The sequence below is a fragment of the Coloeus monedula genome, assembly GCF_965178545.1.
Source record: "Coloeus monedula genome assembly, chromosome: 2".
NCBI lineage: Eukaryota > Metazoa > Chordata > Aves > Passeriformes > Corvidae > Coloeus > Coloeus monedula.
Window position 1 is genome coordinate 65,668,976 of NC_138782.1, and position 24,083 is coordinate 65,693,058.

The window sequence follows — 24,083 nt, forward strand, 5'->3', positions numbered from 1 at the left end:
TTCAGGAGAACTAGATAAATTGCTAAAATCCAGTGCTCTCCTCCCAGTCTAGCTCATAAATCTTCAGTGTAGGCAGCTATTTTTGTACAGGGGGATAATGTAGTTAATGCTCTATTTCAGATCAGAAACTCTTCTTGCAAATTTTATGGAAGATGAATTTGCATGTGTTGAAAACTGTAGGATTAGTTCTTTTTAGGATCAAAATGCAGAAAACATTGTGATATGCAAGGCAAAGACATCATAAAAATTAACACTTATTTAATGGTCTGTTAGAGTCAGGTTGGCCAAAGGAATTAGTAGTCAACAGAGAGTCCATTTTTATATGATCATCATTCTGTTACCACACGAGATTCTTTCTCAGATCAATAAATTAGCTTTTAATAGAGTGTGATGTTCAAGATATAAGAGGATTGCAGGACTACAGTACTAAAAACGAACATTAAAAATTAGCAAAGCAGGTGTTTTTATAACTAAGTATATATAACTAAGTATAAGTAATTTAGAGCATTTTTGCCCTTTTTAGAAACATACAGTAGTTAACTCCAATTATCAGAATAATTGTCTCTCCAATTTAGAGATGTCCTGTTAGGATCGTGTCATGGACAATGTTAAAGGCTTACAGAAGTCCAGAGAGATGATGTCTGTAACTCTTCCCTTGTCCTCTGATGTAGTCACTCCATCATAGAGAAGACCACTTGGTTGGTTAGGCAAGATTGTCCTTGGTGAAGCCTTGGTTACTTGGGTTACCTTGCTTGACAAAACCAGCAGTTCAGCTAACAGAAGAGCCACTTCTGTAGGGAACTAAATCCTGATTGTCTTGTAGAGGGTAGAGAAAGCAAGTTCTCAGGGTAACCAGAAGTTTACTTGCTGCTGTAGTCCTTGTGCAAGCAGCAGCCAGGAGACACTCACTTATACGTACGCATAGGTTCAACATATGAACAGAAGGTTTCTCTGTTTTTCTCTTTGGTTATGTTTGGTTAAGCTTGCACATAGTTATTACAATACACTTTGAGCTATCAAAGTTAAAACACAAGTAATATGGAATGCTTTCAAATGCATAAATTTCATTAAATTATTCTATGCTACATTCAAGAGATTCCTCAAAATAATCATTGCATGCAATACACATAGATTACAGTGTGATTTATGTCTATGATTGCTTTCATATAGTCCCCAAATGTAGCAGTCTGGAGAATGCATATATTATCTGTTGCTGGAAATATATGTATAATAATCCTGGCTTCATTTAAGTTCCAAAGAAATTTTTCTGCTGATATTGGTGAGACAGGTATCGTTTTGCCAGTAGATTTTAGCTTTTTGGGTTTAGGAGGCTCATGCACTGATTAAACACTTGGTTAATGTATGACTATTCAATGACATTTTTCTCAACTAATTTAGGACTCTGTGGTACCTTTCTAGTGAACACCAGCTTTATCTCATAAGTACCCTTAAAGTTCATGGAATGAGTTACTGTCCCTTACTTCAAAAACCTTAATGTGAGGAAACAAGAACAAATGGTAAAGCAGTCGATATCCTCCTGGCTTTCCACTGCTGTTTGAAAATCTTGACAGAGAGCTTCATTTTGAAGTTACTGATGATCCAAACCAATCATTTCCTGGAGAGTATATAATAAAACACCTGTCCCTAAGTTAGCCAAATAAGTAAAACCCTTAGTAACCTTTCCATCAGATTTTCTGAGACGTGGATGGTTGTTTCTCTAAAATAACCTTTATGAATGAAACAACTGTATGTGTGGCCATGAAATAATTTTAAACATCACTCTGGGAAACACGTATATTTTAGCTTGCTCTATCAAATTATAAGGGTCCTATCTTGCTCCAGGGAAATGTGAAACAGTTCTGTCACTCTTTCCCCTTTACTCTCTCATCACTAGTACTCCTTTGAAAATAACCACTGTCCCAATCAAAGCTCAAAACCTGTACTGTTGCATGTATTTTTGAGCCTTCAAGTTTTGAAGTGCATCTCCAGGTCACATCCAATCCCTGTGACTGTATTTTGAAATCTCTCAGAGACTTCACCTTAAATCTCCATCCACACAGCTAAATCTCTTTGCTCTCGCCTTAGTTATTTTGCAGATTGAGTATTTCTTCCTTTTGCTAGGTCAGAGCTGCCCAGCTGCATTCATATTGTACAATTCCAGACACAACAACTATCCCAGTCCTGCACACTTCCTCTTTACCCTTCCCATGTCCTTGCTGTTTCTCAGTACTCCATAGAGCAAACATGATTTTTTTTTCCCCAGTGGCATATTAAGCCATTTATATTTAGCTTAGATTTGTCTTTTGACTGTACTGATTGGCCTTTTGGCTCTACTGCTTATCAAATGTTCATTCACATTTGTCACATCCAGCCCAGCTAATACTGGACTGGGAGTTGATTCATTTTAAGCATGGAGAATGTTGAATACCTTTATCTTCCAGTTCTGCCTCAAAAGTCATGCCCCTCATTTCCTTTGTTAGACAGCATCATTTGTGTATCCAACATTAATTCTAGCTCATATGTGTTGTACCTGCACACACCACTTGTCTGATCCCCACTTTTACCCCTTGACACCTCAACAACACACAATACAAACAAAAGATATTCAGTCCTCACAGGTTATGTATTCAAGTGTGCATGCAGGCATGTATTTACATAGAGAAGGAAGCATTTAGTGTTTCTGAGCAGACAGAGTTCAAGCTGTAGGTGAGAGAGATGATTATAATGATGAATTCTTATGATGATGATTAAGTTTTACGATTAAAGCACTGCCAGATCTCTCACTGTCTGTCTACCTCTCATGTGGGTGTCTGGAAGAGAGTATGTTCCTAACTCAGAAGGTTTTTCTGAGGGTAAGTTGTTACTACATGGTTCAAATACTGCTGAGATGAAGGTTACAGAAACAAGTAATAAAGAGAAATTTTAAACAACAGCATTATCCTTCCCTCAAAAGGTCCTATGGGTTCCCGCACATGGAATCTGAATAGAAATGATCTGTGTAATATGGTTAAACCCAGAAAGTGTTAGATACAATTATCCCTGACTGCATTGGCTTTCTGACAGGAGCAGATTTTCAAGGGAGTAGTAGCCTTTCTCTCTTATGACTTCACCTTGGTTTTCATTCTGCTGCTTTTGGTGATCTGTTGAGAAGCATCCTAATTTCAGACTAAAGGACACTTTCTGTGTAATGACATAGGCATGACGATACCAACAGTTTGTAACTATTCCACGTGAAGCTGCTGCAAGGGGAGAGTTTAAGTGGCATCTGCTGCACACTGGGTGGAGAGTGAGAGAAGAAGGGCCAGAGGGAGAGCAAGCACATGGACCCCTTCATGCCAGTGAGTGGAGGAAAGGCCACAGCCTTAGAAAGCAGGAACTAGAGAACTGGAAACCATTTTCTATTCTACAAGTAAACATCTCATGGGATTTTACCCCTGGCTGAAACCTATTTATATTTTTCGTATTTTTACCAGGCTGGAAAAGCTCACGTCCCTGATTCGTTGCACACCAGGCTGTTATGCAAAGAGGTGCAGACTGAATGGCTTTGCACTTTCCTGTATATTCTATTTTTCTCTCTGCTGTAACCTATAGCCTCAGCCTACTCAGCTGTGTTACACAGTGGTTTCATCTCTCTGTAGAACACTGGTTTGTGGGTTTTTTTCCAGGGCCTATAAACAGAAATAAAACTCCTGCTGACTTTAGGCTTGACTTTGTAGATGACCTTATTTAGAGAATCAAAATTCCCAGTAGAATGCAGATCTCAGACCAGATGTTGTAAGGTGAATTAATGTCCAAAGGTGGACTGAAACTGGATGGAGAAGCACTGCAGCTTAGGGTTCAGATTGTGGCTTGGAAAAAAGTGTTTTACTATTTGTGTGTTAATGTTTTCTTACTATTCAGTGTTAAATATTCCATATTTAATATCTGAAAAAATATCATGAAATAAGGTAATGGTGGTAAGTTGATGGATTATCTCTCCTTTATCTTCTGCTTTTTAATGCTGTAACTTATTTGGAAATCCAGGTGCATAAACACTTCTGCATGTGTGGAGGTGTATATACACATATGTATTTATTCACCTGTATACATACACATATACTTGCTTTTGCAAGGAGGGCAACAAAGGTGGTGAAGGGCCTTGAGAAGAAGCCACATGAGGAGCAGCTGAGGTCACTTGGTCTCTTCAGGCTGGAGGAGGCTGAGGGGACACCTCACTGGCGTTACAACTTCCTCGTGAGGGGAAGAGGAGGGGCAGGCACTGATCTCTTCTCTGGGGTGCCCACTGACAGGACCTGAGGGAATGGCCTGGAGTTGTATCAGGGGAGGTTTAGGTTGGGTATTAGTAAAAGATTCTTCACCCAGACAGTGGTTGGGCACTGGAACAGGTTCCCCAGGGAAGTGGTCACAACACCAAGCCTGACAGAGTTCAATTGTTTGGACAATGCTCTGAGGCACATAGTGTGACTTTTGGGGATGGTGCTGTGCAGGACCAGGAGTTGGACTGGATGAGCCTTGTAGGTCCATTTCAACTACGCTTATTCTATGGTTCTGTTAAGTTTATAGTGTGTCTATGTACGTATGTGTAGATGTTTAAACACGTGATGCCTCTGTCTATATTTTGACTACTGTTTGTAGTCAAATTGTATTAAGACACACACATATTTGAAAATTATCACCAAAAATTATTTCCTTGTCTCTCATGCTTACACATTTAAGTAACTTCTATTTTTGATTCATTTAGCAGCAGCAACAGAAGAACCTGAGGTGATTCCAGATCCAGCTAAACAAACAGATCGAGTGGTGAAAATAGCAGGAATAAGTGCTGGAATTCTGGTATTCATCCTACTTCTCCTTGTTGTCATATTGATCGTCAAAAAAAGGTAAGAAAAATTATCTGTGCTGATTGATCTTTTTTTTCTCCCCTCCCTATCAAACAATAAAAAAGGGTGTTTTTTACAGGTCTTTAGAAAAAAAAGTTTTAGGACTGGTAGGTCACACTGGTTTTTGGACTAGTTCTTTGTGTTTTCTTTTGGTTTTGCTGTGATTCTTAGGATGTCTTTAAAGAGAGGATTTCTTTATATTTAAAATCTGATAACTATGCATTTTCTCATACCTATTTATTTCCAAGAGTTTTTAAGTTGGAGATGGAAGAATGTACAGAATATTAAAGTGGGTGGAATTGAAATTCATGAAGCCTTTTTTATTTTTTAAAGCAAAGAAAAAATAGTAACTTATTATTACACTTTTCATGTTTTAACCACTTAATATTATTTTCTCTATGCAGTTCTAATGAGTTATTTGTATCTGTATGTTACCCAGCTTGCAAAATAATGTAATTTTATACCTCTATTTATGGTCTTGTAAACCTGGAGTTTTTTCTTAAAAGACATACCACATCACTGTAAAATTATCTAGTGAGTCCTTAGTGCATGAAATTGCTTAAAAGTGTATTAATTTGAGTGAACTTACATTTTTTTCAGTGCTTTCTTAGACAGTAAGCAATATCGCCATCTTCTGGCACTGTTCAATGCTAACCCTGCATCCCAATCCTCCTCCCTGTAGTAACTTGTGCTATCCTATTGCTTGGTCAGTGTTTCAAAGCCTAGCCTTCCCAGTAGTCGCAAGTCTTTTAACCCGGCATAAAATTCCATAATATGTCCCTGTAACTCCGTAGTTATAGTACAGAAACTAATTCCTCTCTCTCTGTGCACTCCCTCCCTGGTGGGTCCCCTTCACGTGGCACAAGCTGGTTTCTCTTGGATAGAACAAGCCCTTTGCCTTCCCATGGTGTGTGCATTGCGTTCCCTTGCCTTTTGCAGGAGTTATAATAAAAAGTATTTTTGTAATTGTTGCGTACATTCCTCTGAAATGCAGCTTGCTATTAATTTTAAAGATTAAGATCATTCTCTATGTTATAATTACTGGTTTGCATTAGATTTTTTTAATTTATTGCCTTTTTACAATTATTCCTGGAGATATATAACTTGGAGAAGAAACGTCTGCATTAGAAACATTAGGTATGCTTATAGTGTTCTGTGTTAGTTAGCTACATATGTGATTTTTCCCAAAAGTGCTTTTACTTTTCTCTGTTGTTTACCTCTGTGGTTGAGAATTAACACATATGCAAAACGTCCAACTCATCATATGCTAAAAAGACATACCAGTATTCTTTATTTACACAACTTTTGAAAAACAAAAAAATAAGTTGTTTTTCAGCTTTTAGGAGGAAATCTCTATATTGTAGCTTTGTAGCAAGGTATGTGCTGGGAAGTATGATCTTAGTGCGTGTTACAGTGGTCCCCTTACGTTTAATAGAAAATTCTGTGTGTGCATGTGTGTTTGTGTGTGAGAGAGAGACCATCTAACACTACAGTGTCAGTCACTTCCAGATGTGATTGACTAGTTTTGCAAGTAACAAACAAACAAACAAATCCATGTGTTTATTTTTCCTATCCTTTTTGCCTCTTCCTTTCAGAGTCCTTTTAGGCTCAAATTTTCACTATTGAATTGTTTGACCAAAGTCAGTTAATTATATCTGTGAAGTGATATTTTTAAATTTCCACTTTTGCCCCCTTCCCTCCTCTGAACCTGTGAAGGCAATATCCTTTTAGGAATTATCATCATTTTAAGCACATAATATTTCTAAACTCCTCTACTATTTTGTATTCTAAATAGGTGAGAAATTAACCTGCTTAATGAATCTTTAATGTTTGGCAATTTTTCATCATGATAGTTTAATTGGTTGGCTATTGCGTATGTTGTAGGTGTGTCATTCTTCTCCCCCTCTGCCTTTAGTGAAAATGGGCACTTATTTAATACCAGCTTTAGTCAAGTCTCTTAGAAAAAGCATAGGAAAACTGTGTTCCTGAGTTAAATCAGTCCATCTAGTGAATCAGGGCAATTCATATCATGAAGCCAGAAACAGCTTTAAAAACTCTGACACATTCACATATACAAAAACACACTTCACTTAGTTTTGGTGGGACTGAAAACCAATCTGTCTGAATCATCCTCTGTAGTGTACCTATTCAGTGATCCATTATGTAGTATCCCTTTTGGTAACCTGAATTGACCACAGCTTTTTAGATGGAAAAGTCAATAAAACAATGGTTTCTGCATTTTTATTAGTTTATTAAGTCGTATGCACAGCCACCACTATCTCAAACTGATTAAATGCAGCATTACATTTTATTGAAAAATGGAGTACTAAGCAGTTTTGTTCATGAGCTTGAGATGTTTTAGACTTTGCCTGATCATTTTATACAAATTGGTTTGAAGTTTTCCTGAATGAAGCTCTTAACAGCTTTTACAGACTTTTACTGGAGTAATCAAACCAGCTAAGAAAAGGGATACTGCATCTTTAACAAGCAATGCCATTTTTATTTTCAAAATCATTGTTGGACTATTTCCAAATGTCCTTCATTTCCTTCCATTTGTTTACCTTCCATATTTTTGACGCTTAGCATGTCTACATCGGCATTTCCAATTGTAAGATTTTAAAATAGAAAGCATATGTTTGCATCCAGGAAATGTGTGGTGTATATGCCAGTACACACATGTCTGCTGGAAATGTGCAGTTTTCTTTAAAATGTGTGTACTCATATAGCTACACATACTACGCATACAAACATATATGTATACAACTGTGTACTGATAAAGATGTTAACGGGAATGACAAGAAATTGTTTTCTGATTAAATGTATTTATAATGGAACCTTTATTTTTTGTGATGGAAAAGTAAAAAGCATATCTGCTGCACAAGATTTGTACACAGCTGTTCATTTGTCATGACATCTAGGCGGTAATCATTATATTATGCTGAACTGCATGTTGAAATTACACAATCCATTTAATTTTCAAAATATTTGGCAATAAGTGAAATCTCAGCATGTAATTTTCTCAAGTGGTCTTTCTAAAAAAACAAATCATTTTTATACGCTAGGGGTTTTTTGGTTTTGGTTTTGGGTTTTTTTTTGTTTGTTTTTAACTGCATGGCAAAGTAAGGCTAGTTTGTGCATGAGCAAGTTGAAATGCTAACCAAAGAAACATGAATTTTTCAACTTTTTTTTTAAACGCACATTTCTCTGCTTTATTGGATGTGACAGAGTCACGCTTTTCATTCACCATTGCTTCTCTTTTTCCACTGTCTGTGATTTGCTTGCCAGGAGGAGCTACTATTCTTACTCCTACTATCTGTAAGTAGAATATGGGTGACGTACTATTTTACGTGTTTTAAAGATGCAGTATCCCTTTTTAAAAAAGAAAAACAGTCTCTATAATTTTTCCAAAGTTCTATTGATTGTTACTTTTTTTTGTTCTCAGGCTTGAAAAATTGCTTGTATCATTGTTCCTTTTATTCTTACCCTGTTGTTTCTCTTTTTTAAAGGGATATTGTATTTCTGACTGTATATTGAGACTTTAGCTTTTTGCTACAGATTTTTCCTTAACTATCATTTTAGTTTATTATAATCATAATTTAATTTGCATTATGGTTCACAGCAACACATCAGACTGAGGAAAAAAGCTCTTTTCTCATTTCCTAGTTAGTGAACTGTGCCTGTAAATCACAAACTGAACTTTCTTCAAGTATCAGTTCAGGAGTGATCTTGTGCACCGCCTCTCCTGTGCAGGTTGTAGGCAGATGCCAAACTTTTATAAATGGTTTATGGTCTGCCTCTTTTGCTTTTGAGGTGCTTTGCATACACATCTTTAAGTGTGGATCTTATTTTATGGCATTGGTTTGTATAAAGTTTTGCTTCACTGAAGAAAAACTGACTTTTTTTATACTTGTTGACCAAATGAGTTTTTGTGAGGACTGTGACAGTTTTGTCTGTGATTGAGCAAGCAGTTACACACCTCCTTCATTTTAAATAAATGCACAAAGCCCTTGACTTCAGAGGAGTTCTAAGCATGCACTTGAATGCTTTGATGAAGTGGTGGTGTCCGATAATGATGCTCTTCCACATTTTTAGGCAAAATTAGTGGACTTCTTTAAACAAACTTAAAAAAAAAGATAAGCTAGTTTAGCTAACTGCCATTCTCTGATGTATTGTGACAAATTATAATTTCCTTGTTAAATAACAATTGCTTCAACTCAAGATAATTAACCACACAGTTTCATCCTATGATGAAGCACATTTCCCCTCCAACCACTGTAACACCCACCTGTGCAGATTCATCCAACTGAATCCTTTAGCAGATAATGAGAATCATTTACACTTTCTGTCAGCTTCAAGTCCTTTAACCTAATGATTCGCCTAACTATCACGAAGCATAGATTGCATGTGCCTTTAGCTGAATGAGGGAAGGAAAAAAAGGAAAGGAAAGGAAAAAGAAGTCATCAAACCGCAAGGGAGCCAGGAGCTGTTGAACAATAAAGCTGTCCTCCCACTTCCCAGCAGCTTTGGGTTGCAGTAATACAACACAATAGGCCTTTTTAGGCATTGAAGCAGAGCCTAAGAATTAGAAAGTAGCTACTGTAATAAGCTAATAACATGAAAGCCTTAATAGCTGTTGATTTATTTAGCTTAGCTAGCAGGTTTTGTTACAAAGTGATGCTTCAAAGAAAAGCTTAATATCGTCAAGAGATGAGATGTAATAGTCTTTTTGTTCCATTTCTGTTAGGAAAAGGTGCTCTTCAGTGTACAGAGACTATTTGAAAGGCTTTGAAACTTAAAAAACTACTTTGAACTAGAAATGTTAGTTTTGTGAAGGCTTTGATACTATTGGGAACCAGTTATAAAGCTCAAGCAGTTTCACTCTTGGAAGTTCTTATGGTCTTCATTTGTTCAACCAGAGTGTCATTTAAACCAGCTCCTCTTAAGTGGAAAGGAATGTGTGGAGTAAATGTATAAAATAAAGCATTTTAGGGGGGACATTCAACTTTTTTTTTTTTTTTTCATTTAACAACTGCTACGGAACTCCATCAAACAATAGTTTGATGAAAAAAATGATAGGTTTATAGACCACCTTTGGGATTTTTGTAGCGAGAATGTTACTGAGTGGTAATTTTCCAACTATTCCATCTGTAGATGGAGAAAAAGAAGGGGGGAGGGGTTGTGGGAAATGTGACAAAATATGGACATGAGTCTGATTGGTGGAAGAATATATTATTCACAGGAGGGCTTTGTCCATCCATATTCTACATTGTGGTCCCTCATCATGAACCAAGACACTTTACTTAAGAAACAGCCCTATGACTTTTTCTTAAATATGCACAAGCATGAAGTACTTTTGCCCTAGAGAACAGTGTAGGTCCTTTCTGGTGAACATTCCCAGGACTCAACAAGTAAATGGATGGATAATTTGCACTAATAGTCTTCATAGAATCCCAGAATTTTTTGTGTTGGAATGGACCCTAAAGATCATCTACTTCCAAGCCCCCTGCTGTGGGCAGGGACATCTTCCACCAGATCAGATTCCTCAGAGCCCCATCCAGCATGGCCTTGAAAATGTCCAGAGAGGGGAAGTCCACAACCTCTTTGGGCAGCTAGTGTCAATGTCTCACCACCTTGATAGCAAGGAATATCTTCCTAATATCTAGTATTCTAATATGTAATAAGTGTCTAATATTATCCTTGTCTGCTCTTAGAATGTGAATGGCATATTTAAAGTTGGCAGTCCTTTTAGTCAAGAGAAATGTAAGATAAACACTGTCTAAACAATTACCAGAGCATTTGATGGTATTCTGTGCAGAAAAAGCTTATGAAGATAAGCAGTGTTTTAAATATACATTTTCAAGAACTCAGTGTCTTAAGTGATTGTGTCTCTCCCATGTGGTGTCAGATTTATCCAACTAAACAGGTCTGTTATCTGTTGTATTGTAGTCATGGTTTCAGCTGAAAACAGGGAGATTTCAGAACAGTGTAATACATGTTACAGGTTTCTGCAGAACCAAGGTGCACCTCATGCTTCTCTGCATAGTTCCTGCTACTTGAGTTCCTGCTATATGCTTTAAGTGCTGTAGGCTTTAAGTTATAATTAAAATATATTACCTTCTTCCATCTGACTCCTGGAGCCAGTGAAAATCACTTCCAGTTCTTTATCAAAAGGGGGGAATTGAGAGATATTTCTGAAATGTGTACTTTAAGAGCGTTGGCTGTTAATTTGAGGGGTTTAGTTGTACAGATTAGGTTGGTCTTTAACTGTGATACAAAGTGTAAGACTGTTAATGTCAAGATTGCGATGTTCCCAAACTGCATGAAAGGGTAGAATGATGAGGGTGGTTTTGTTTTTCAAAGAACCAAAGTTCAGTATCAGGAACATAGTGTGGTATTCTCTTGTATCTTGTATATTGAATGGGCAGCACAACCTCTTACATAAAATGTAATATAAATATGTATTGAATAATTATGTTTCTTTTGTTGCTTCATAGGTTTTTTGACTAACAAAGTAATTTAGAAGGTTACATGACTCTTTTTCCCAGCAAGGCAAGCAAGGGGAATGAATTATCCATTTATAAAATCAAAATAGATATTTAAATGGAGATGGTTGATAAAACTGCATGCACAGATGCTTCTTATTTGTCATTTCAGTTAAAATGTAATTATATTCTCTAATTTGTTTATATTAGTGTAATTACTCCACAGGAAAAAAAAATTACTACCAGGCTACAGAAGTAAGCACTTCTGTGCTTACAGCATTTTTGTGTGGGTACAGAAAACACAAGACCATGACTGTTTCATAGCAGGGTGCACAGTTTTACCAATTACATGCTGAAAAAATTGTACAAAGGGAAATAAGTCAAACTTTTCAGTCACTCAGGATTATAGAGAATGATTACTGTAGACACAAATGTTCATCAAATATTAAGGTAGTTTACGTTTTGTTTTTTTTTGGCTGGGCAGCAAACTTGCAAAGAAGCGCAAGGATGCCATGGGAACCACCCGCCAGGAGATGACCCACATGGTGAATGCCATGGACAGGAGTTACGCCGACCAGAGCACTCTGCATGCAGAGGATCCCCTGTCAATCACATTTATGGACTCTCATAACTTCAGCCCCAGATGTAAGTAGAGAGTGATAGATACTCCAGAGTGTAGGTGAATATGGAAACGCAGAAAACAATTCTGCTGTTAAGGAAAATTGTTTTGAGCTCCAGGTTTTCCAGGAACACTGGTAAAGCAAAAGGCTGAGTAGGGATATTTGTGTGTTATCCTTATTGGAATGCGGGAAGTTATTTAATTAAATATTTGCATGTGCTTTCACAATGCAATGATATTTGTTTTAGGGAAAGTATTATACTTATTCTAGAATAACTCAGTTAAAACTTGAAATTGAGTTTTCCCTCATGAGGCTATTTAATGCCAGCACATAAAATATTACCGCATAACACCGTGTCTGTAATGAAAAATAATAATATGAGGTCCAAATTAATTTCTATTTTTTTGGCAGCAAGGACATTACAACAGAAGGAAACATTGACAATTTTTATTGCTGTTTGTGAAGTTTAGGAACAAGCTTATTAATATATCTGCAAATTTGTTCTATATTTTTATTCATATTTTATAGAGATGCCAACTGTCTGGTTTTGAAAAAGTTTGGGCTTCTGACTGTTAAGGGTTATAGCTGCCACTGTTCAGCACTCTTGCCTCCCAACATCTGCTCTATACCTTGCCAAAAGCAAGATACTCCACTGGCAGACTGAATATTTCAAAACTAGTGTATAAGTTACAAAGGGATACAGTTCTGCCATGGAGCTGGTAGGAACCTGAGCTTCGCACAGCTCCATGGACTTGTGGCTTGGCTTTAAATAGATCTGAGCTGCCTGAGCTGCTTCTGAAGTGCCATCTTCTGGGAATGGCACTCCATATCCCTTCTTGTCTCCCAGGCTGCTTACCATGCTTGAGCAAAATACATCCCTTAAGGCTCTTAAGATCTTTCCTGGTTGTTTTAAGGGAAATGGGTTTTGGAGTAGGGTTTGTTGCTTGGTTTATTGAAGCTTACCAAACTGCAAAATGCTAACATTTTAAATATCTCATAACCAATTATAAATGTGAGTTTAGTATCAGCCTGGTGGTTTTTCTACACAGTTTTGGCTGGAACAGTTTGAAAAGTCTCCAAAGTTTGATGTCTTATTGGCATTGAAATTTGTGGAGGCAGGATTGCAGAGACATTTTGATATGGACTGTGATGGTGGATCCCAGGCTAAGTATTCATCAGGAATTTACATGGCTATTAGTGAGCCAGGGCTGCCAGGCACACAGGCAGCCTTTCAGATGGACTGATATGATGCCAAGGCCATGAGCTCCAGCCACCACAGCTGTCCTGGCTGGTTGGCAAAGAAGTCCAACATCACTGATTTCTAACATCCTAGGTATGTGATTTTTTGTGTATTGGAGGATTTGTTTCTCCTGACCATTGTCTGTGCTAATACGAGTGTTCCAAGCTTTCAGGGTTTCCTGAAAGTAACAAACTTTTCAGGCAGATTGTTTGAGAACTGGAGCTTAATTCTGTCACAGACACGTTGAAATTATAATTTTTTTGTTCCAGACTGGAACAAAAACAAATCCTGGATTCTGCCATTTCTGTCCGAAACAGTGCATTTATCTCTGCATGGTTCTTGTGATAATGAAAGATAAAATTCTATGAATTTTATTCAGACATCTGCATCTGTGTATCTGTGATTTTCCTGTACTCATTATGAGCAATCTCTTTGGTACTGCACATTTAAAAAGCTATTAACAGTAAGAATGTATATAATTTTTTTTAATTACCTGGAAAACTTTATAGAAATACCATTTTATTTTGAGATTAGCTATTCAACTATTACATGAGAGGATAGGTTTAAAAGGAAAGAAGTGAGTTCTATGAAAGTGAACCTCTATTGTGAAGTGAAAAAACAATAGTGAAGGAGGAGCCCTTTCAAAAACTAAATTGCATGCAATGTCTTCTTTATTTCATTTCAGTAAGGATCTCTTTGCTCTGATCATTACATTTCTGAAGTGTGAAATCACTGCCTTTCATTCCTCTTTTATTCAGGATGCTTTCTGGAACTGTATTTGTTCTGGTTTTCTCTTGTAATAATATTAATGGAGTTTAGTTAACACTTGGTTATACTCTGAAGTATATTGTTTTTATTCTTAAAAATACATAAATTAAGGGTAATGTATTTCTTCATGGGCTTTGTTTTCCTACAGTGCCCAATGATCCACTTGTGCCGACAGCTGTGTTAGGTGAGGACCCTAGTCCATCATTATCCATTCCTGCATGAGTTTTGTCTCCTTGCATGGTTGAACGTTGAAACAGCTTTTTTTATGTAAAACTATGCTGTTGCCAGAAAATAATTCTACTCTCAGTTCATCAATTCAGACAACTGACAACAATTTCAGAATAAAAATTATTTTATATACTCATTAAGAAGTTATTCCTAGTCACTGCTACCTGAAGAGTAAATGAGGAAATATGTAAAAGGAAAATACTAAAATTTTTCTCCCCAGAGCTTTGAAACTGAGTTCCAACAAACTGACATGTGAAACTAGAGCTCTATTAAGATATCTTTAAAAATAAAATGCAGGTCCACATTAACATTTTTTGGCACCCAAAGCTCAATTTTCTAAGTAAAGAGAATGAGAAGGAAAACAGAAAAGGGAAAAACTTTCAGAATATCTAAGAGGAAACAACAACTTTCTTTGCATGTTCTGAACAGGTACTTCTGTATACTTGTATTAATTACATAATTCAGTTGGCAATAACTAGTAAATTTTTCAGCTTTATACTTAGTTTAACAAGAAGAACATACATTGAAATGGACAGACTGCCTATGTCAATGCTGCATCTAACACTGAATGCAGGTTTTAGTGTTTTGGTTTTTTTGTTGGTTTTTTTTTTTTTTTTAATAAGATAAAGATATCATTTATACTCACATTTTCGGTTGGATAAACACAATGTGCAGTATTGGGTTTCAGTCAGTTGCTGAGGTTATTTTAGGATAAAAGACAAATATCAGGAAGTGGGTGTGAATGTAGACAAGTTGAAAATTAGATTCCTAGAAGTAAAGCTTAAAGGGACCTGGGGGCAATTAAATCCCTTCACTGTTTTGAAGACGGACATTATGCATATAATACAGATTCTTTATGGAAATTGTCTCATGCTTTAAAAATCTGTAGCAGTTTTGCTCTTGCACTGGAATGTTCCAGTGCCTCAGTCCTTCTTAGTAAAAATAAATTCCAATTCATATTAGTATTATTTGGGACCCAAAGGTCAATTTTTTGAGTATTAATTACTACTAACTGTTACTACTAAGTATTATTAATGCTCACCCCTAGTTTTTCCTAACTAGGCTTATCTAGACTAAATCTTCATTGCTGTGGATTGAGCCATTTCCTTTTGAGAGACTCCTAGAAAATATGGAAAACCGGCACATTTCTGTCCTTTCAAAACAGTCTTTTACACATTAAAAGGCTCTTGTGTCCTCAATTATTTCTCTTTTAGTTGGGTTTAACCCCATCATTTCACTTGTAGCTGATGTTTTCTAAATTTGTTGTCATTATTTTCCTCTGAATGCTTTCCAACTTTCCAAGTCATAGGCTGAATTTTAAATTGCAGTGCCCCAAATCAGGCACAGTTCTTGGAAGAAGTCTTAAAGCTGAGCTGAGTGGAATAGGTACCCCAATGCCCCACTTTTACTGTTTCTGCTAAATGAACTGTATTTTCTCCTTTTTATTGTGCTCACGTTACTGACTTGCATTGAGTTATCTGTAAAATCACAGTTATCATTTTCCAGTCTATGACTCCATTCTGCAGTTATATATTTCACTTCCCTTTCCAACACACACTATTGTTGCATTCACCATTCAATTCACCTTGTTGATTTTCACATTGTCTCCCAAATAATCAAGAGAACTTTGAAGTCTGATCCTGTGAGGTACCTTCCCATACTGCCATGGTATTTGCTGCTGTGGTAGGCACAGTTACAGACAGCTGTGAATACCAAGGGCAAGGAACTAACTGAAGAACAGCTTAATAGTTCCTGTCTGCATTTCCATTTGCTAGTAATTCTATTCTAGTCATGATAATCTCTTCCTATAAGCAAACCATTGATAGCTGGAAGAGATAATATTTTTCATTGAGTGGACTGAAATAGTGGAGAGAAGTGTAAAAACTTTTGGGCACACCATGTAGTAGAGGCTGGGTACCTGTAATCTTGTTCTTTGGAACTGCATGATTTGGCCTACTCCATTTTCATGTAGCCTTTGTTCGGCCCAGCATGACAAAACAGTTTTCTTCTGCCTTATTTAGAGAAAAGTAATATTTTATGGGTTCTAAATCATTGCACATGTTTTTTTATATGAAACTCTTACTACTTTGTAGCTATGCTAGTTTTCTTTTTCTTCATGTATCAGTTATTAATGCTGCTCTCCATTCTGTGTACATTAGCACTAAGTTAGTATGACAATTTTGCTTTTCCCAAGTCCCTATTATTACACTGATAGTATAATAATGTGGCCCTTATATTTTTTAAACGGCTTTCATTGTTACATATTGTGAAGATTTAACAACTTTGAATGTCGCTTTCTTTTAGCCATTTTCTAATATAGTCCTGAAATAAATTTCTCATGTTCTGTTCACTCATTGTTTTTTGCTGCTTCAATGGGTTAAAGTGCCTATTACTGGTAAGTATTCTGTGAGGAATGGGGAGAACTACAAATCCTGAGGTGGTTTGAAATGTGTGTGATTTAGTAGGGGTAACACTACAATAAAAAGTGACTGCTGCATGTCACTCATATTGTTAGGCAGGTTAGTGAGGCATAAATGTACTGAAATTAGCAACTTGGGTGCTAATTTTGAAGAGTTGGATTTCTCAGGAGATTTAATTTCAGAAGGCATTAATGGTGTTTGCATTGTGGTGTAATTGTACAAAATTCAACCCTTGGGGCATTCATTTTTTTCCTAGAGTGTTTTGTCTCCTAATCTGGATCCTTTGCAAGGAAAACGGTAAACTGATTTCAAAGAAGTTTAGGAGGGGTTGACTACCCACTTCTCATTCCAATAGCTACTTAGATTAGAATTTTTCTTCCTGTGCAGATTCATTTGATCTGATTATCAATAATTTGAATAAAATAACAGTTTCACAGAAGGGATTGACAAAATGTGATCACCTCATGCAGCTTTGACATTTGGTTTTGATATGAGAATTGGTGTAGCACAGAGCATTACAAGAAACTTCTTTGCTTATACAGGGCAAAAATTGTGACTGAAATTAGCACACTCAACTCAAGTTTCATTTTTCTACTAAAAGACCTGACTTAAAATGACCACTCTGTAGTGTTGATTCATCTTCCTAAGTGGAGGTGGTGTTCTGAAGTGGTGGCATAATTGCTTCTCTTTTTTACTGGGTTCTCAATTTGCTGTTTGTTGGCTTTAGACAAATTACGTGCTTATACCACTATGGAATTATTCTAATTTATTGTTTAAGGTATAATATTGCTACTGATACATATTAGCCCTTAAAAAGTTACTTTGGTTGATAGAGTCTGGAGTTTCCAAGTACATTAATGTCATGAAGTTTTGTAGCTTCAAATAAAATGCCCCTCAGACATCTTTATTGCTGGATGAAGGACTGCAAAATTTTGTATGTGTTTGCTGTTAAATTCTTTTATGTGCTTCTTTCATGTGCTAGAGAGTAAGTGCTTTGCATTCTCAGAAATTAGAGATGTTTTTGAAGGAAGAGGTTCAAAATAGGTATCAATATGTATAGCAGCAGGTGTTACTGCTCTGTGGGTACGTAATGCACCAATTTCTTGTGAATACAGATGAAAATCACAGTGCAACAGCAGAGTCCAGCCGACTCCTGGACGTCCCTCGTTATCTCTGCGAAGGCACAGAATCCCCGTACCAGACTGGGCAGCTGCACCCAGCCATCAGGGTGGCTGATCTCCTGCAGCATATTAACCTAATGAAGACCTCTGACAGCTATGGATTTAAAGAGGAGTATGAGGTGAGATCTCCAGTGGTGGGGCTTTGCTAGGAAAAATCCCTTTGAAATGGGCAGCCTTTTGTTTGCATTGTACTGCAAAAGGATGGAACCAAATGTCATGGGCTTAAGTGAAAAACAGATTAACAGGCATAAGATTCTTATATATGTAACCCAAAAGTGAAATAGTAAATGGAGTCCAGTGGTTTGAGCCTTTGCAACCGCCTGGTAGAAAATCCCTGTGTGTTCCCTAGGGTATAAAAAGAATCTTTTTAACATATTGTAAGAAGTTGCCACTCTTTTGTTGCTGCTTTTTAGTGGAAATGCTATAATTAGTTATGTGAGCTATTTTTAGTGCAGATCTCCTGGATTAGGTTAAAGTAAAGAGTTTAACCTGCCTGGTTTTGCAAGAAACATTGACTGGAAGCACTCTCCTGATTTATTTTAGCATCTCAGTAGGGCAATACCAGGACATAACTCCAGCTGAGAAGCAGTAAAGATATGATAAGAGTAGTAACATCTTGAAGTTCTAATTAAACCTGCCTGAGCATGTCTACTTACAACTTTAATGTTAAAATGGAAGCAAGAAATTCCCAGCACTGGAGGTAGAAGATGAGCACAGATTCATTTCGCTTCTGGTCTCTGAATCTGTTGTGATTCTTTGGGATTAGAATATCAGGCAGGACACAGAGTAAAGATGGGAGTGGGACTGCCAAGGTTGCTCAAAATACATCTAGGTTTACAATGAGTTTTCTCTGAGTAAGTAATCTCTTCTGACACAGTTTTCAACCTTCTCTCCTTTCTGCAGCTGTCTCTACTGTAAACATAAGAACTGGAATAAATAAATGTGTGGTTTTTAAAAGAATATTATGCTCTTTTCCTCTCTTTTACTTGCTTTGTTATGCTCTGCCTAACTTCAAGGCTAAGCCCAAGTGTTAGCCACTGCTGGGGGGGAGGGTGGTCTCTGATGCCATATCAGGGGTTTTCCTGCTTGCTACTTCTTCTATCGCTATACATGACATCTATTCCCTGCTTTGGGCTTCTGACTGTGCATTAAAGTTCTGATTCCATGGCTACTGTGTATTTTCTGGAGAGAATTTACCCAGGATTAAGAGAACATCTGGAAGGAAGGAGTAGCATAGACCTACAACAGCTGTAAAATATCTACGGGCAATGAAGAGAAAGCCAAGGAGAAATAAAAGCTGCTTCTATCAGTACTGAGAGATCAAACTCTTAAGAATTCAAAAATGTAGAATCATTTTGCTAGTGGCTAGAGGGAGGGATATGATGAAAGGCAACAAGAACAATGAACACTGACAGAGGAGAGTTCCTGATGGCTCTGTAGGAAGGAAAGCTGTTTTACTAAGTAATATGTGGAAAGCAATGTAATGCTGTAGTAAACAGGCTGTGTATTACACTGTCTTGTAAGAAGAGTGATCAGTCTCTCTGTGCTTTCTCAGTTTACTGTCATTCCTCCATAGCAAGAATGTAGAAGCAAGTTTAGCCTTCCGGCAATTACAGGATTTGAAATCCCTCTGGAGTTCCTCAGTGAGTTGCCTTTTTACCGGTAGCAGTCAGAGGGAGAGAGGCTCCCTTCTTCTCTAGATATTTCTGTACCATGGCACTGCCTGGGTGACCAGGGCAGGCGAGCAAAACTGAACTTACTTTATGGTGGGGCAGTTCTTTTAAGCTGTTATTTTTGGAGATAAATTAATGGTCAGAATGTTTTCTTTCGGAACATTTTTATTTATAGAGTTTCTTTGAGGGGCAGTCAGCTTCTTGGGATGTCGCTAAGAAGGATCAAAACAGAACAAAGAACCGCTATGGAAACATTATAGCATGTGAGTATCGGTGTCCTCGGTTTGAGCGATAGCTCTACTCGTGTGTTACTCGGGCCGTGCTCTCTCTTCCTTTGCAAGTCTCCGGTGGCACAGCTGCTTAATACCTGCAGTGGAGAAGCAGGACAGTGCCTTTTTCAGCTTTTGTTGTTGTTGTTGTTGTTGTTGTTCACAGTTCAACTTTCTTCCTTTTATAACTCAGGCTGAATTTCGCATTTGCATCTCTGTTGTGCAAGCTGTGGTAAGCATATACGGGCAACAAACTGGCACTCATTTGGACGCTGATTCTGTTTATTCGCAACTTGTATTGTTTGACCCTTGCAATTGAACATGCAGGAATCACGGTGCCGGACAAGTCCCTGAAGAGTTACCTCTTCATCGAATCCCAAGTGCATTGCTAACTCCTTTGTCTTGATCTCATTAATGTCTCAATATGAACTTGAGCAGGCTTAGGTTGGAAGTGAGGAAAGAGTAATCAGCATTTTTGGTTTTCTAGATTACCAGCAGTGGAGCTGATGTTGAAAGGGACTTTGAGCAAGTAACCTGGTTTCTTTGTGTCTTTTTAACCACATGTAACAGTGCCAATACCTTTCAGCTACACTTAATGAAACGTAGTGAATGTTTTTTGAAGTAATTGCAGACCTCAGACAAAATGGTTCTTTGTAATTCTGTGTAAACACTTTGTATTTAAGGATTGTAAATTTTGAGGCACTTATGACAGCTGATTTTGGTTTTCTAGATGACTTACCATTAATATCTTACTTAAAAATCACACTTCAAAAAGGCTCCGTAACCACTTGGTTTTTACAGATGACCACTCCAGGGTGATTTTGCAACCTGTTGAAGATGATCCATCTTCAGATTACATTAATGCCAACTACATAGATGTGAGTGGAATGCACAGCTTTCTCCCTCTCAATTTGCCATCTTCTCTATGTGAAATTATTGCATGTTATGCTACAAAATTATTGAAAGCTTTCTTTTATTAAGAACAAATGTACACTTTCCTTGTTCTACGTCCTAGTACTCACTGACATTGTTGTGCTTTCTTTCACATCTGACTTTGGTTTGGGCTGTAGATTTGGCTGTACAGGGATGTAAGTACCACTATATGTGAATAACAGCATCCTATTGTAAATATTTAATATAGATATTGTTATTAATTACTTTCCTCTTCTATTTTTATCAGTTGATAATTATGCATGCCTCATCTAATTTATCTCATCTGTTCCTTTAAACAATTTCTTTTTTGTGTGAATATTTTTTGTACCTGTTTTAAAAAGATAATTTAGCCTTTTAGATTAGCTCTGAATATTATTGGATGTTAGGTAACTCAGGTGAGCCTATCTGTTAAAGAGAATTTGCTGTTCCCAATTTTTAGTGGATTTTGGCCACTAGCTTTTCTTTTCCCCTTCCCATGTACATGTGAGAAGCTAGATAGTATGCTGCACTGTAGTTGTTTGAAAATATACCTGTGTAGTAGTCGTAATATATGTTTGGCAGAAAAAGGAGGGATGATGACATTTGTAGGTTGGGTTTGGGTTTTTTTGTTAGTTTGTTTTTAACAATTTTTTTTAGACAAGCAATATTTAGCTGACATTTGTTTTAAGGTGCTAATTTAGGTATTACAAAGTATATACACAAACACATATATATATATTTCAACAGGGAAACTTCCTTACTTCTGCAAAAAATCTCTAAAATTTGAAATTCCATACTTTAATCAGAATACAAATTATATTATAATTTTTAAAAACTGATCCAAATTTTTCCAGGTGTTTTTGTTAACAAAATATGACTTTTCTCTAATTAACACCTTAGGGATAAACTAGTTGTTGTATTCAAATTAATTCCAAAGCAATTTGAAAGGTAGTGGAATTGCTATGACAACTGTTTTTAAAATACATGGCTTTGATCGCTTTCCTTTATAATCGTACTTTAGTAGTTTTTCCTGACCACTTTTAGTTGATAAGTTATTTAAGACCCTTTTGAATTTCCAGGATACAAATATTTAGCTTCAGATATATTGCTGTCTTTTTATTTGGATATTTTAACATGGCAATCTCTGTGAAGTAATAGGGCCATGATACTTTGCCTGGTTAAACAAGAAAACTCTCTCAGATTTTTAATAATTTCAGTTCCTTGAGGATGTTGTTTTTCTTATTTAGGAGTGAATTGAACCTCACCAGAAGCAGACAAGAAAGCTACAAGTTAAAACTGGCACTTTACAATTTTTAAGTGACACTTTTCTTCTCGAAAGCATTACTGAGTGTAAATGCATGTTGCACATGTTCCACTTCCATAATTTGAAGCTGTAGCTTGATATTAAGGACTTCAGGAGAAATTCTTTTGTCATTGGATGCAATTTTGGTCTCTTGTAGAGCCAAGAGTAAGATTCTCAAAAGTGTTTCCAGAAGCCCCAGAGGAAGCTTCTAGACAGGATAATGAAGCAGTCTGTAGAAAAGAATATAATTTCCTTGGGTACACGGAAATCCTTCACTTTATTAGCAACTTGTGAATACCAAGAATCGAAGGGCTTGTATTCCACTGTAATGCAATACTTCCAGCAAGTGGCCTAATAAAACTTAACCTAGAGAATAATTGGAGTTATTAACATTTGCACATTGTGAAATTCAGCATTGTCTTCTCATGAGCAACACGAAACTTTCCTTCCTCTTTGTAGCTGAATTGCTGGGACTAGTCAAAATATACTCTGAATTATTTCCTCAAGAGCAGTAGCTCTTTGTCTTGTAGTTTTTATGTGAACAATTAGTGCTGTATAGTGCTGCAAGCACTGGCATAGATCCAGCTATCTGGAAAGGCTTAGTTGTGTAGGGCTATCTATTTACATATATATATATGTGTGTGTGTGTGTGCAAGAATGTGTATATACTTGTGTGTATCATGCCCACTATAACTGATGCACACTTTGTGCAGTCAAGAACATTTCACTGCAGTAGGACCTTGACTCTGTGCACACATCAGTGTCTCTGTCCCCATTAGTTAGGACTGGGGCACATATCTCTTTGTGCTTTATAGTGATTCTCTGTTTAGAAGAAGACAAAAGGTGTGTATTTTTTCATATTGGCTAAGTTGGGAACACAGATCAACTGTGAGATAATAGGATGGCAGAGAATTTTTATTAAATTTTAAATAAAAGCTCCAGTGTATCCAGCTAGGGAAATAATGTCAATAGAGGACCCATTTTTAGATGCAAGGGACCAATCTAGAGTACTTCTTCTTGGTACACTGCAATGTCTGTTCAAGTCAGATGTTCTTATTTTCATTTTATCTGTTGTCATTCAAACTTTTTCAATATTAACTGGTTTTTTAGGTTTTGAGCTTCATGCTGCTCTTAAATATTGGTTTGTTCTGAAAATGTTGTCTAGAGCTAAGGATTCTGTAGTATCCTTATGCTTTTATTTTCCACTCCCTGTTAGTAATATGGTACTCAAACCAACTTATATTGCTGTTTTAGGGATATCAGAGACCAAGTCACTACATTGCAACCCAAGGTAAGAATCTGCCAGCTTTAATCAAATTGAACAATTGTTCTCTGTAGTGTTCTACACTGTTTTGGTAAAATAGAAGTAGATGAAAATAAAGCATGCCCAGTATTGTGAGTTGTCATCTTGTGTTATGGTAAATTAACGTAGTATGTTCGGGTGGAATGTGAATAAATTCAAAAATTGCACTAATTTATCATGTTAATTAGCTATTGAGCAAATCTGTCAGTGATAAATTCAGCTGATAAAGTCAGAACCTACTACCATGATTTCCAATTATGAAGATGAATAGAGAAAAGAGACATGGACAGAGAAGAGAACAGTTTCATCCTGCCTTGAGGCATTTTTCTTTCCATATTGCAATGTTTTATTTTACTGTCTACAACTTAGTCCAGGATGCAGTGAAGACAGTAATGATAAATTAAACTGTCTCAGAAAATCTGGGTAAAGTAAGGCCAGAGGACAAAGATTCTTTGTACAAAGGAGTGAGGGAAATCTTTATCATGTGACACCCTACTAATAAAAAGAGGTGCTAGAGAAAAAACCTGAATTTCTATGGAAATTTTTTGGTTTGTATTTCTGATAAAACTCCTCACAATGAGGAAAATCAAATAGATTAGTCTAAGATTGCACTGAAATATCAGAGGCTATGATTTAAAATGAAAATAATTAGATTTAGGTATGCCATTATTTGCTCTGTGAGCATAAGCAGATAGCTGTCTGGAAATATCCTGTTATTTGTCTCTCAGTTGATTGTAGGTGCACACAGGAAAGTTGAAGTAAAGACTTATTTTAAAGCAGGATGCTCAAAGTTTTGTCCACATT

The 24,083-nt window shown here is 36.7% G+C and overlaps 1 protein-coding gene across 1 annotated transcript in view; it reads left to right on the forward strand.

The window, feature by feature from the left end:
- Positions 1-24,083, forward strand: part of PTPRK (protein tyrosine phosphatase receptor type K) — a gene marked incomplete at its 5' end in the record, with an annotated part of 386,602 nt that overhangs the window by 346,256 nt on the left and 16,263 nt on the right. The window contains 6 exons of the mRNA XM_082277108.1: positions 4,742-4,880; positions 11,847-12,007; positions 17,754-17,938; positions 19,668-19,755; positions 20,563-20,639; positions 23,231-23,267. Coding sequence (XP_082133234.1) covers positions 4,742-4,880; positions 11,847-12,007; positions 17,754-17,938; positions 19,668-19,755; positions 20,563-20,639; positions 23,231-23,267 — 687 coding nt within the window. The remainder of the gene's footprint in view (positions 1-4,741; positions 4,881-11,846; positions 12,008-17,753; positions 17,939-19,667; positions 19,756-20,562; positions 20,640-23,230; positions 23,268-24,083) is intronic.